General features: G+C 44.9%; 1 protein-coding gene across 3 annotated transcripts in view; it reads left to right on the forward strand.

Annotated features, from left to right (window-relative positions):
* The window catches only part of VANGL2 (VANGL planar cell polarity protein 2), a 903,169-nt gene that overhangs the window by 504,210 nt on the left and 384,705 nt on the right, over positions 1 to 14,254 (forward strand). For all 3 annotated transcript variants that reach the window (XM_069635423.1, XM_069635422.1, XM_069635424.1), the window contains one exon: positions 8,428 to 8,548. In XM_069635423.1, coding sequence (XP_069491524.1) covers positions 8,428 to 8,548 — 121 coding nt within the window. The remainder of the gene's footprint in view (positions 1 to 8,427; positions 8,549 to 14,254) is intronic.

Genomic DNA, 14,254 nt, shown 5'->3' on the forward strand with positions numbered 1-14,254 from the left:
CTTCCATGAGTTAAAACAAAGATTTACTCGAGGTCCCATCCTAGCACAACCTGACATTGACAAACCCTTCCTGGTGGAAACAGATGCCTCGGATTACGCCATAGGAGCTGTTCTGAAACAAGAATCGGAAGACAAAAAAAACATCCCATCACCTATCTATCCCGAACTCTAAATCCCAGTGAAACCCATTATTCTGGTTTGGAGAAGGAGTTACTAGCCATCCGACAGGCCTTTACAGAATGGCGCCATTTGCTCTTGGGGGCCAAATTTCCGATCCAAGTTAGGACTAATCACAGGAATTTACAAATTCTTCAGTCCTTAGAGTGTAGAAACAGTCGTCAGGCTCGCGGGGCCTTTTTTTTGCTCAATATCAGTTCCAGATAAACCATGTTCCTGGAGTGACCAACATTATCGCTGACACCTTGTCCAGACGACCGGACTATGAACCAGAGGAAACTTGTGCCCTTCCTAAAATGTTTCCCGATTCAGTCTTTGTTGCCCAGGCGAATTCATTATTGGATAATATTCATTCTGCGACACCTTCATCTGATCTCTGGAAGGAATTTCTTGAGACAAATAGATGGGAACTCTCAGTGAAAGATGGATACCTGTTCAAAGAAAAGAGTTTAGTGATACCTACACATGAACGGAGGTTAAAGCTCATAAAATTCTGTCATGATACCTTCCACTCTGGGCATCGAGGCATGTCAGCAACTCTCACTCATTCAGAGGAACTTTTGGTGGCCCAGAATGGCCGAAGATGTAAGAAATTACATCCAATCTTGCGCAATCTGCTGCCAGAATAAGCATGACAATAAGAAACCAGCAGGACTCCTATATCAGCCTGCATTACCTGACCGTCCCTGGGCGACTATTGCTACTGATTTTATCGTGGAAATGCCTCCTTCCAAAGGCTTTACGACCATAATGGTGACCATCAACCTGTTTTCCCATATGGCCCATTTTACTCCCTTGGAAAAGCTACCTTCAGCAGAAGAAATGGCAGGAACTTTCATAAACCACATCTGTAGACTTCATGGCCTTCCTTCCAAAATCAGTTCTGGAAATATCTTTGCAAAGTATTAGGCATCCAACGAGCCTTGTCCTCTGGATATCATCCCCAGACCAATGGAATTACAGAACGAGTCAACCAAAGACGCGAACAATATCTACGATGTTTTACCTCCCAGGTCCAGGATGGTTGGTCCATCTTAGTTTCCGTGGCTGAGTTTGCTTACAATAACTCCAATCATACAGCCATTAAGACCAGTCCATTCTTCTGCTCCCAGGGATTTCACCCTTCAGTTCTACCTACTGTGCTACCTCAATCCACCCAGTTCCATCGGTTGATTCCTGGATAGACCATTTGGTTACAGTACACAAGGATGTGAAAAGTAATTTGGTAAAGGCCAGGGAAAATGTAAAACGATATGCTGACTCCAGGAGAAGACCAGGGCCTAAGTATGCTATTGGAGATAAGGTCTGACTTTCCTCCAGGCTCTTACCTAGACATCTGAGACCCAACAAGTTAGCTCCACGTTTCTATGGACTCTTTACGATGAGAGAAATTATCAACCCCATGGCCTTCAGGCTTCAATTGCCCCAATCCTGGAAAAGGATTCACCCAGTTCTTCTTACATCCCTGCTGAAACCTTATTTGCATGACACCAGGACCTCTTCTCGACCTACCCCCGTGATCAACAATGACCAGGTCAAATTTGAAGTTGCCAGGATTTGTAACTCCAGATACAGAAGGGGTCGCCTTCAATATTTGGTGGAATGGAAAGGCTATCCACCTAGTGGGCGAACATGGGAACCTGTGTCCAACATGAATGCCCCTCGTTTGCTATGACTGTTTCATTTAACCCATCCGGGCAAACCAAGAGGATCGCAGTTTAAGAGGGGGCATGCGGTCATGATTCACCGTTTCAGCCCCTTCTTGATTATGTGGTCCATAGGGCATTGCTACATTCCCTCTAAGGCACACTGAACATGGGCGACGTTGGTGCGCGAGTACCGCGCTAGCGTTTCCAGGAGTTCGCCAGTCCTTTGAAAAAGGACACGCCCCAGCGGCGCTTCGCGTCTCAACGCTAGACTTCCAAACTTCGGCAAGTGTGCTCGTACTTTCCTGTGCTCTTACCCCCTGTCCAGGACCTTAGAGCTTCTCTTTCCTAGTCTCCTTCAGCCATCCCCTTATTTGAGGGCCTTCGCCTGTAGCGCTTGCTCCTTCCTGGAATTGAAAGCAGACTCCTTCGGTCAGAGTGATCTACACGCTGGCGACGGAGGATACACGCCCATGTCTTTACAAGTCCCGAGCCGGAAAAAGGAAAAGAACCAGTCCAATACTTTGAAAGACAAACAGGTGAGATTTCACGCAAAGTGTGACAGCAGTAGCGGTGGCTGTGGTACGTGTGTGGAGTGCGGTACTTGGGCACATGTTGACATGCATGGCTGCATTACGTTGCGGTTGGTGTGGGCAAGGACTAGACTATTGGGTGCATGCACCCAATAGTCTAGGCCTTACCCACACCCACTGCACCAATACAGTTTAGACTGCATCTGTCAGAGGGTGCTCACCTTTACGGAATGGTTGTGGAGCACATTTTACTCTTCATAGAGCACCAGAAGCGAGCTGACATGCATATAGTGTTGCTTCCATGGGTGTGGTCATTGTTGGAAAATCCCTTGGGTTTCGGTGTATGGCTGGAGATTGTGCATTGAAAAGTCCTGCAGTGTGTCCACTGGGTGAAGTGGTGGAACACTGTCAGTATAGAAGAGGGTAGGCTTGAAGTGAATGTTCTATGTGCTTTGATATTCTGGTTTGTGTAGCTTCCTGTGAGTAGGCCCAATGTTGTGAAGATTGTCTGGTCTGGTTGGCAGTGACGCAATACTTAGTGAATTTGAAGTGGGTAAGTCAGTCGGGGAGAGGAGGATAAAAAGCAGATGCAAAGAGATAGGCTTTGAGGTGATTCCGGAACCGGCGATGATGTCCTGTTTGATGTCATGGGTGTTAGTCTTGGCAGTGCACAGTGGTGGGGCGAGTTATGGTTGCTTAGGTTACCATAACTGGCGCATTTGTTTTTTTTTAGTCCACCCACTTTTGCCAGGCTGTCTTCCCCATTCACAATGGAGAATACACCTACGTTTTGCTCATCGTGCAACCGTAAATTCCCTTGGAAAGACTTGCACCGGGTGTGCAATCTTTGTCTCCCAAGGGATCATAACAAGGTCCACTGCAAATCTTGCAAGCATTTCTATCCCAAGACACGTAAGGACCGCAAAGCGCTGGGCGCACCACGCCATACAGGCCAAATCCGCCATGGACGGTGAGGGAGCCTCCAGTGACGGCAGCATTGACATCTATAGTGACGCAGAGGGTGAATGGGATCTGTCTGATGCCCCCGACCCAATTAGGCAGGCTGGCGGCTCTGCTACGGGGGGGCGACACCCGGCAGAACTGGCACGAACAAACACCACACAAAACACATCCCACGGACAAAAGTCGACCTCAACACCAACAGTAATGCCACACATAGCGTCGAGGGGGAGGTTCGACAGTTCGCACTCGCCTCACGCCAGGCCCTCGAAATCGATAGGCAAGTCCGGTTCTGACGCTGTGTCCAAAATCTCTATGTCCACACAGGATGACCGAGCGGCGAAAGACTGGTCGATGGCCCACACACAGCCTGAAAAGCGACTGTCGAAAGACTCATCGAAGGCCTCTGCCAAGACCACACACAGCTAAAAAAATGAGTGAGCTCATCAAAAAACACATCCCCGACACGCTATTGAAGGGTTGGGCATTAAAAAAGCACAAGTCTTCAAAGACACAGAAAGAGGGCTCTAGTTTAGGGACTATGACCCATGGGGAGGGCACTGTTTCAGGGGCTATGCGGCACACAAAGATCTGCGCCTGAACCAACACCCACCCCCCTTGACCAACACCCACCCCCCTTTATCAAAACACCCCCCAACCAATTATCCCAAGTTCATCTCATGGTCTGCAGAGGATATTGGTAAGTCATGAGACCAATGTCTTCCCTAGCCAATTTCTTTGATAACCACCCTGAGGTCTTAGTAAACCTTCAGGGCACTCCACACAGCGGCCCAGCTAGTGGGGCCACAGTTTCACAGCCCCCCACCAAGAGAGCCCACACAGACCCTACACAGGCACCCACCTCTCAGCAGAATTTAGGGCAGCTTACTTATTGTGACTCCATGCAAGACTTCTAGGACACTGGAACTTGCACTGAGGACCAAGGGCACATGTGTGATGTTGACCAGTTTTATGAGGAGGACGTCTACGTCATACAATCGCCGGATCAGACTCACTGGTCAACAATCAAATTCAGTACAGTGACCTGCTCCTAAAAGCAGCAGAGCATTTTAAGATCAAGACACAGGCAGACAAGGACTTTGTTGAAAACATACTGGGGGATAAAGTCCACTACCCAATTCATTGCCATACTCCAATCAGTACAGAGGTGAATTCAACCCTCTCTAGTTACTCCAAATTTAACACAGGCTGTTAACCCGTGCATTGAGAGTCTTCCAGCCAGCTCCCTCAGATCCCCTTTACATCCGGGGACAATTAAAACCAGACTCCCTAGTAGTTACAACCACTAGAAAGAGAGCGGGAACCCCTCTAGCCTCTTCAGAAGCATCCCCGGATAAATAAAAGTAAGAAGATCTATACATTTGGTAGGAAAGTAGCCTCTTCGGCAGCTTACTAGGCGTGAATCGCCAATAACGCCACCTTACTAGCTAGCTACAACTGCCATAAGTGGGATGAGTTGGCCGAACAGATAGCTTCAGTCCCAGAGCCCCTAAAGACACAATTGTTCCTCTCCATTACAGAGGGAAAAGCTGTTGCAAACTGCATCCTTAAGAACAACCTGGATGCAGCAGATAATGCGGGGAGAATAATAGCTGAGGCACGTTAATCAAACACACGTGTGGCTTCGCCTGTTTGGGTTTAAGCTTGAGACACAGGATACCCTTGTTAATATGCTCATAGAGCCAAACGTGTTGTTCGGCGATGCGGTCGAAGACACCCTAAAGAGCGCCAAAGGAGAATGATAACCAAAAATCATTAAGGCAACTTACCAATAAACCCTCCGGACACAGAGGGGGCTACAATGTTCACTGCGTTAGAGGGCAAAACTTAAAACGGGGTCAGGGTACAACCAGGGTCAGAGCTCGTCGGCATTCCTTGCAAGGTTTTTAAAGAGGCCAGAGAAGGTCTTGTAGCAGGGGTAGATCCTACTCTTCCAGAGGTGACTCAACACCCACCAAACAATGACCTCCCGTCCAGTAGGAGGCTGAATTTCATACTGTACCCACATATGGGAGGGGAATCAACTTGGACAAGTGGGTACTTTCAACCGTGGCGGGCCGTTATTGTATAGAGGTGCTACAGCAACCCACCAACCATCCACCAAGACAAAGGTACACCTCCAAGGAAGAACAGCGCAGCCTATTGTCAGAGGTGACAGCGCTGCTCTTAAAGGACGCTGTAGAAGTCGTCCCGGCGAACCAGGTAAACAAGGGTATTTATTCAATGTACTTCCTTGTACCAAAAAAAGACCTCATGATGCACACGGTCTTAGATCTGCGCCCTGCAAACACCTCAGTCAAGCCACAGAAATTCTGCATGACATCGCTACAGGAAGTAATCCCGCTGCTGAAGTGGGGGAGGAGGGGTCCGGCACTACATGGCAACCAGTTTGCATGAAGGAGAGAGCAGGACACTCGAGTACAAAAATGTACCTTAATGGTAATTCTGATATTCCTAGTCCTTGCTCTCCCTCCTTCACAACGCCCTCCTAGCTGTCCCCCTAAGCCCCTATGTTGTACCACAACCTCCACAGTGAGAATGAATGGTGAAACTCAGAGCTGTCAATTGGTGATGGACCGGTGCAGGGTGGGCTCGCGGGGGTATATGCATGCATACTGAACCCCAATCTAAATGTCTTAAAGCGACAGCACTCGTTTGAATAATCTTTTCCCCTTCTCCATTGTGCAGTGCAGGGTAACACAACCAGTTGGAGGAGGGAGAGCAAGGATTAGGAGTACCGAAATCACCATGAGGGAAATGTTCTAATTTTCTTACTCTGGGAATTCAGCAACATGACTAGCCATCACCAAACCAGAACACATAATAATCATGTTAGTTGCATGTCTTTCCATCCTCCAAATGCAAACTGTTCCAAACCCCTGCTCTAACTTTGTGGGCATTGTGAATCAGGACTTTCCTTTCGCATTCCTTCCAGGCCATTTTATTTTTACCCAGTCACCTCCACTAACTATACTTGGCCTTGCTCCTTGTTGTTGTAACCCTTCCAAGCAACTCTGGCCTTCCTTTTGTTCCACTGAAATGTGCATCCTTTGTTGCACAGTAATCCAGGACGGAAGTGGCTACATTGCAACTTGCTCTTCACTAATTTAAAAGGTGACCTATTAGTTGTGCGTGAGTCATCCTCTAGGATAGCTCAAAGGATTGTAACTCCTTCCTAAAATCCTACCTTTTCTGCCTACTCACTTGTGTCAGTACCTTAATTCCTCTGTTGGATCTCGCTCAACCCTTTCATTTGATGATAGTAAATAGAGGTGCACTAGTGGACAATATTCCTTATCCTAGGTTATCTCTTGGGATTTCAACTGTATGCCATTGGCAAATACAAGTTCTGTGGGCAGTCCTAGACTCTCAAAAACATTTTCAAGAACGTTCTTTACCTGTTGGGGGCTTGCTTCTCATCCAAATGTGAGTACTTGGAGTAAAAGTCAATCAAATCAAGTAAATAAAATCATCAGGTTGAGTGCTGAAAAGGAGTAAGATATTGATAACCACTATCATCCATGGCGTTTAATGTACTCAACAGAGGTTATTGGGAACACATGCAGTAGATCACCTTTGTCACTTGCTTAACACACTATATGACCTTACATGGTCTTCAATGTAAACGTCCATGCATGGCCACCAGAATTCCTTTAATTGCTTCCAATTCTTGCGGTTCATTACTGTGTGTAGATAATGTCCCAGTTAAACAAGCTTGTCTATCACCCCTTTGGTGGGGACAAACTTCTCATTACAGACAACATATTGAACAGATCAGTGACTTATTTTGTCAAACTGTGACATCATAATAAAAGTGCTGTAGGTTCATGCTTGACTGTGTTTTTGGACAGTATGCATTTTCTGACTCAGGGGTCGAAGGGTTAAAGTAACTGCTTGCCATCATCTCTACAATCTAGCATTTGGTTTTGTTTTGATTTCAACATTTCCTGTATGCATGGTTTAGCAAGACATCTATCTATATAAAACGCTTGGGTATGTTTCTGTACTCGGCTGATGCAATCCATCAGTGTTAGGTTCCCCTCTGTTGTCTAAATGGCAAAGTGCACCTCTTTGTGCCCTTCCACTTCAACCGCCATCATTTTAACAAACCGAATCAGCACGGTTCTCTGCGGTCACCTTCCTCTTCCAATATCGCTAACATTAAGAATAATTTCAGGTTACTTCTTTCCACCTCCACTTCTTTTCACTCCGGCACAGCGTTTCCAGTGCCAATGAAAAGTTAATTACTGGCACAATGTTGCAGTCAAATGCTGTAGGACAAATGCCTCCTCACGAGCTAAAACTGAAAGTAGGTGCTGTAATTATGCTACTTTGCAATCTCATTCCATCACAGGGACTCTGCAATGGAACAAGGTTGACAATTGCGCGTCTGCATCCTAGAGGCCTGTGTAATTGGTGGAACTTACATACTGTTCTTATACCGCGCATACTTCTTATTCCATCTGATAGAAATATGCCTTTCAAATATAAAAAAAGTTACCTATACGTTTAGCCTTTTCAGTTACCATTGATAAGTCACAGGGACCTACGTCGCCTTCCTGGAAGCGATCAGTGGTAATTCAGATATTTAACAAGGGGACAGAAGTGACCCTATGAATTGCTGACAGATATTGACCTTTAAGATTTGCTATGTTAAGCCGGGAACAGCTAGTGTTATAAATTGTTATTGAAACAGTCCATTATTGGGGCCATAGTAAGCTTTTCTGCTTGGGCATTTCTTGCCAGTTTAAATGCATCACTCACCAGGAATATTAATACCCTCAAACTTAATTTTTAAAACCTTAGTTGATAACCAGGCTAATATCTCCATTGGTTTTCTAACAAAAATTAAATGGCATGTTTTATGTTGGAATATAAGGTCATGTGTTCTTTTTTGTGTGATTGCAGGTACAACTGCAACCTACATGTAATGGTCTCCTTGATAATCCCTGCCTGTTTAAACACTTATTTTGATGCAATTACTTTTCCAGGCATAGGTAAAAAAAAGATTAGCCTGGGATGCTCGGTTGACAAGATGGCTTGATGCAGAGTTGTGGCATTCTTTTGATATCATGTTTTTTTAATTATAGAGATCGCAGAGACAGGCACCGTTCTAAAAGTCGAGATGGAAGTCGAACTGATAAGTCTGTGACTATCCAAGCTCCCGGGGAGCCCCTCCTTGATAATGAGTCTACGAGAGGCGATGAAAGGGTAAGACTTAAACGACATTTGAAGTTTTTCATAATCCGTGTCCAGTGGTACAATAATGTATTCTCTGCTGAATATTCATAAAATTCCAGATGGGCCCACCCTAAAGATAGCGAAGCTCAGGAGAGGGAACATTAGAAACCAGCGCAACCTCGTTTACGAGGCTATACAAAAGAACACAAGGAGATAAACTTGGAGGGATGAATCCATGTAAAGTACTGTCAAGAAACCTTAAAACCTGTGTGCCTATTAGCATTTGGAAGAAAGAAGCCGAAGGACACCCCACTGAGGTAATACCAGAGAAGAGGGCAAATTAGCTATCACTAATGGGTCACCCTAAATGAGAGCAAGAAGTTGGGCGTAAAGCTAGAAAAAAAAGGTGGGGTGCGTGGGGGAAATCACAGAACCCTCTATTCCTGGGAAAGTTAGTCCCAGGTGAATTGGTTAACTGTGTGACAACCAATGTTATTTGTTGGTTATAAAGTTTTTGAAAGTTGGGATATGGGAAGGGGAAAGAATTTTATACAAAACACAAATTGCGGTTGAGAATAAAGCTACATGCATGCGGTTCCCAAGAGATCAAGTAGAAAAGAGGCGTGTAAAGCAAATGATACCTGATCCTGAATATGGCTGACCTGACCTTCATCACGCTTAAAGTGCAAGGGCTAAAATCTCCTATTAAAAGAAGATCCATCATGAGACGGCTGAAAGAGCTACAAGCTTCAGTGGTGTGGGTGCAGGAAACTCGCTTGCTCCCGGAAGACGAACACAGATTGAGGCACAGGGCTTTCCCAACACAATTCCTGGCCTCGAGTGGGACGAAAAGGAGAGTAGTGGGAATTCTCATAGCTAGAGGAAACCAATTAAAAAAACAGTTTGTTAAAATAGACCCAGAAGGGAGATACTTCATTTTGGGGGAATGCTAATGAACCAGCAAGTGAGCAAGTGACGATGGTGGCGATCTACACCCCCAACAAAAAGCAAGATCATTTCCTTGTGGAGCTGATCCCAAAAATAGCAGAATAGGGGAAAGGTCAAATCCTTATAGGAGGAGATTTCAACTGCGTTATGGATGCCTCAATGGACAAGACTCTCGCAGCAACACCCAGCGATAATCTGAACAGGCAAGCCTTGGCCCAATTTCTTAGAGACTTACAGCTAATAGAAACCTGGCGCTTCTTTCATCCCCAAGAAAGATTACACCTTTTATTCAGGAGTACATAAAGGATACTCCTGGATCGACATGGATCGACATGATCCTAATCTCTGATACAACCATACCACAGATCATAGGTTTAAAGATTGGAGTGCGATGTATATCCGATCATGCACCAGTCTCAATGAACATGGAAATGCCACACTCAAAGGCAAACCAGCAAAACATGGCGATTAAACAAACTACTATTGAAAGACCTGGCATTGAGTACGGACATCGAGCAAGTGCTTAGAAATTACTTCACCAAGAACACCACACTGGGAATTGACTGGGGGGTACTATGGGATGCCAGCAAGGCGGTAGTCAGAGGAGAATTTATTGCGCACACAGTAAATCTCCTAAGAAGAAAAGAAAGAGAGAGGCAAGAACTAGAGAAAAAAGTTAAAGCTGCAGAAGAGCACTATAAAGATAAACGATCTCAAAAAGCTTGGCGAGAACTCAAACAAACCAAGGCTGCATTAGAAGCTCACTATGCAGATGAATCCGCACAACTCCTCCTACGAACAAAGCAAACGTACTATATAAAAGGGGATAAAGCCAATCGGCTTCTAGCAGCCAAATTGGGAAAGCATAAGAACTGTAATCGCATTACCCAATTAGCATATGCGGGGGGTGGAGATGGCCCAAGATGAAGAAAAGATAGCAGAGGTCATGCATGCCTTTTATACTAAACACCTATCGGGATCCTTTAAAAAGGGTGTCACTAACGGAATTCCTGGCACAATTGGAACTGCCACAGATCACAGAGAATGAAAGACTGGAGCTGGAAGCACCTATATCGGAAGAAGAGGTGCGAGGTGTCATTAATGCCCTGAAAGGGAACAAATCCCCTGGCCCAGATGGCCTAAGTAATGCTTACTATAAAACTTTCCAAAACGTACTAGTTGGCCCACTAACACGCCTATTCAATCATATAAGAGACACTGGCCAAGTTACGGGGGATATGAGCCCAGGCACCACAGTCCTCCTCCTAAAACCAAATAGAGACCCGACGGACTGTGCTAGTTACCGCCCCATCTCCGTGCTAAACGGCGATGCAAAAATTGACTGTCTTAGCACAAAGGTTAGCCCAAGTCCTCCCTAAAATAATTCATTCAGATCAGGCAGGCTTTGTAAGAGGATTCTATACATATTATAATATTTGCAGAGCAATTAATATCATAGAATGGGCACGAAGAACAGACCAGCCTATGTCGATAATAGCACTGGACGCTTCTAGGGATTTTGATAGCTTAGATTGGAGCTTTCTCCAGCTGGTCTTGGGGAAGTTTGGATGTGGCCCGCTTTTCTCCTGCATGGTAATGGCCAACTTCATACACCCAAAGACAAGATTGATGATTAATGGCCAGCTGACCGAGAACATCCCAATTTGTAAAGGCACTAGACAGGGGTGCCCCCTTTCACCGCAAATTTTTGCCATGGCTATGGAGCCGCTAGCACAGGGAATACGAGTAGAACAGGACATCATGGGGGTGGACACCGGGTCTGGGGGGCATACAGAAAATTGCATTATATGCAGACGGTGTCCTTCTCTTCTTGAAGGACACAGAACACTCTCCCTCACACAATTACAATGTTAAAGCAATTCGCCGAAGTCTCAGGGTTTCATATTAATTACCCCAAATCTAGCGCACTCAATATCACAGAAAACCCAGACAGGGTGGCAAGGTGGGAGGGAACATACCCACTAAAATGGAGTCGAGGACCCATAGCCTATTTAGGCGTAAACCTAACACCTACATATAGGAAACTTTATGGGGCAAACATCCCGGGACTGATAACATTGATAGAAGACCTGAAAAGGTGGGATATGCAGGAGTTATCCTGGTCAGCGCGGATAGCTGCAGTTGAAATGTCTTTACTTCCTAGATTTTTATATGTAACCGGTGCTCTCCCAGTGAAAATCCCTCCCCCAACAATTCAGAATCTACAAAAAAAAGTTATGGCTTTCATTTGGAAAGGGAAAAAGCCAAGAATCCCCCAAAAAGTTCTTTTCCGAACAAAAATCATGGGAGGGTTGGGGGTGCCAGAGTTTGAGATACCTTTGGGCTGCACAAGTGGCACCAATGTTCCAATGGTCTCAGAGGGACAACCAGAACCGATGGGTACGCTTAGAAAGAGAAGCAACGAAACAACAAAAACTTCCCTATGGTACTGGGATAAGGCCCTACGGAGCCAAAAGTTTAAATTAGGAGGAGGCCCACTCACACCAATGGCCAGCAACCCAGACTTTTCTACAGGAATACAACCACAATTCTGGTCCCACTGGGAAGGAAGGGAGAAGCTTGTTCTAAAAGACTTTTACATAGATGCGGTGCCCTTGACATTTGAAGGATGTAACGGTAAGTTCTTGGTCCATGAAACTGAACGGTTTCATTATATTCAGATAAGACATTGGATCACAAACATTAGGGTGAATGAAGACGCATCCCGACTGCCAACTGGGCTGGAACTTACCATGCAAGAAGGAACACCCGAAAAAAAGGCATATCGCGAATATATCGTCTTCTCTGCGGAGCAGACCCAGAAGAGACACTCACATACATGAAGAAATGGGAAGACAAAATGGGCAAGCAAATCCCTATGGAAACGTGGGGACACATATGGCACCGGGCAGCGAAGAGTTCCAAGTGTGCCTCAAGGAGGCAGCATTTAAACTGTGTCTTAGGTGGTATATGACTCCACAGCGAATATACTCCATTAAGAATAGTTACTCCCCATTGTGCTGGCGGGGCTGCGGAGAAGTAGGAGACATGATCCATATGTGGTGGTGGTGTCCTCAAGCACAGACATAATGGAAAGAAATCCTGAGTCATATCAAAGAAATAACGAAGGTACAGATCCCTATGGAACCGGTAGTAATATTGTTGGGGGCGGCAGTCGAGAACATTTATGCAAACACCGGGAACAACGCCACGCTCATCTCCCACATGTTAAGCGCAGCAAGGATTAACTTGGCACATATGTGGAAAAACAAATGAGGACCAATGGAAGCTATGTGGTGGTTTAAACTGTGGGGAATCATGGCCCTAGAAAAGGTAACAGCCCTGGCAAACGGCTCATACTCGAAATACTTGGACACATGGATGCCCCCCCATGAATTCACCAGAGATGGAGAACATATGTACTTTAAACCTAGAATACTACGAAAAGTTTCTATAATATGACCAATGAAACCAGGATGAATCTTCTCAAGGACGGGAACCGCAAGGACACATAGACGGACGCGTTTCATAGTAAACTCAACTGCAGTTAATTATTATCATCATAAATAAGCCGGGAGAGGGAGGAGGGTGACAGGGAGGTGGAAAAATGGTTAATTCTTTGTTTATTGTTAATTAATTCATTATTAAGCTCAAGAACCCAACAGTATAAGCGACTGTATGGAAATTGTAAGACACCAAGACACGGACTGAACCATATCAGGTCTTTATTTATCCTTTCTTAACATGTTTGTAACCAGAGCTCTTGAGATAAAATACAAAATAAAGTTTGTAAAAAAAAAATCCAGATGTGCTCATTGTGACCCTTGTGGTTTGGCTCACTTGTGGAACCTGGCATATGATTCCAATACCTAGCAAATTGTGTGAGTACTGTGCATATCTTGGCAATATCTCACATTGTGTACCTTGAATAGATGGTGGCAGAAAATGCTCTGAGTGCCTGGTATGTGATCCAATACATGGCAAGTGGTGCAAGTACTTGGCAAATTATTGCAACCAGTGGCAAATGATGGTGCTATTGGGCATGTAAAATAGTGTATATGGGTACATGGAGGTAATTTTCTACAAATGCTGTAAGTTCCTATTCACATGATAAAGCACCTGGCAAATGGTTGCAAAATCCAACATATGATGCAATTAGTTAGAAATGTGTGATTCAATGATGCACGATGACAGACATATGGTGGTAATGCCAGTTATGGCACTCACAAACATGGGAATAAGATAGTAAAAAAATATGATGGCACTAACATCCATATGATGTGCGTACCAGAGCATATAATGGCACTACAAAGCAAATTATTGTAATAACTGGACATCTGATGGTCAAAAGTACAATGCCAAAACCTGACCACACAGAAAACTCTTTTGCTATACTTATGTAAGCACTTTTGTACTTAATCAATGCTTCCTGTTTTTATAGGAAAGCCTACTCAAGTAAGGTTCAATCTGGGCCTAGAGCTCGTCAGTCATAGTGACTCGAGCTTCAGCTTACTGATGAGGCCCAGTACGGCCGAAATTTGTTTTGTGTTGTGTCCCATACTGAGGAAGTCGAGCAGTTGAAGCTTTGCTGCTTACCTTCAAGTTTTTACTGATTGGCATATGATTGGTGCCCTTTTAGAATGGCAGCGACAGTAAAAAAAAAAACGATACAATTGACTGCAACCCATATGAATTCTCAGCGCATCAGCTCAAGAAATTGTATCTGCCCATCACATTTTGCTTTTTAAGCACATCCGTTTGGCTACATTTTATCTTTACCATATTGGT

The sequence above is a fragment of the Ambystoma mexicanum genome, chromosome 1q, assembly GCF_040938575.1.
Source record: "Ambystoma mexicanum isolate Mex_15411 chromosome 1q, UKY_AmexF1_1, whole genome shotgun sequence".
NCBI lineage: Eukaryota > Metazoa > Chordata > Amphibia > Caudata > Ambystomatidae > Ambystoma > Ambystoma mexicanum.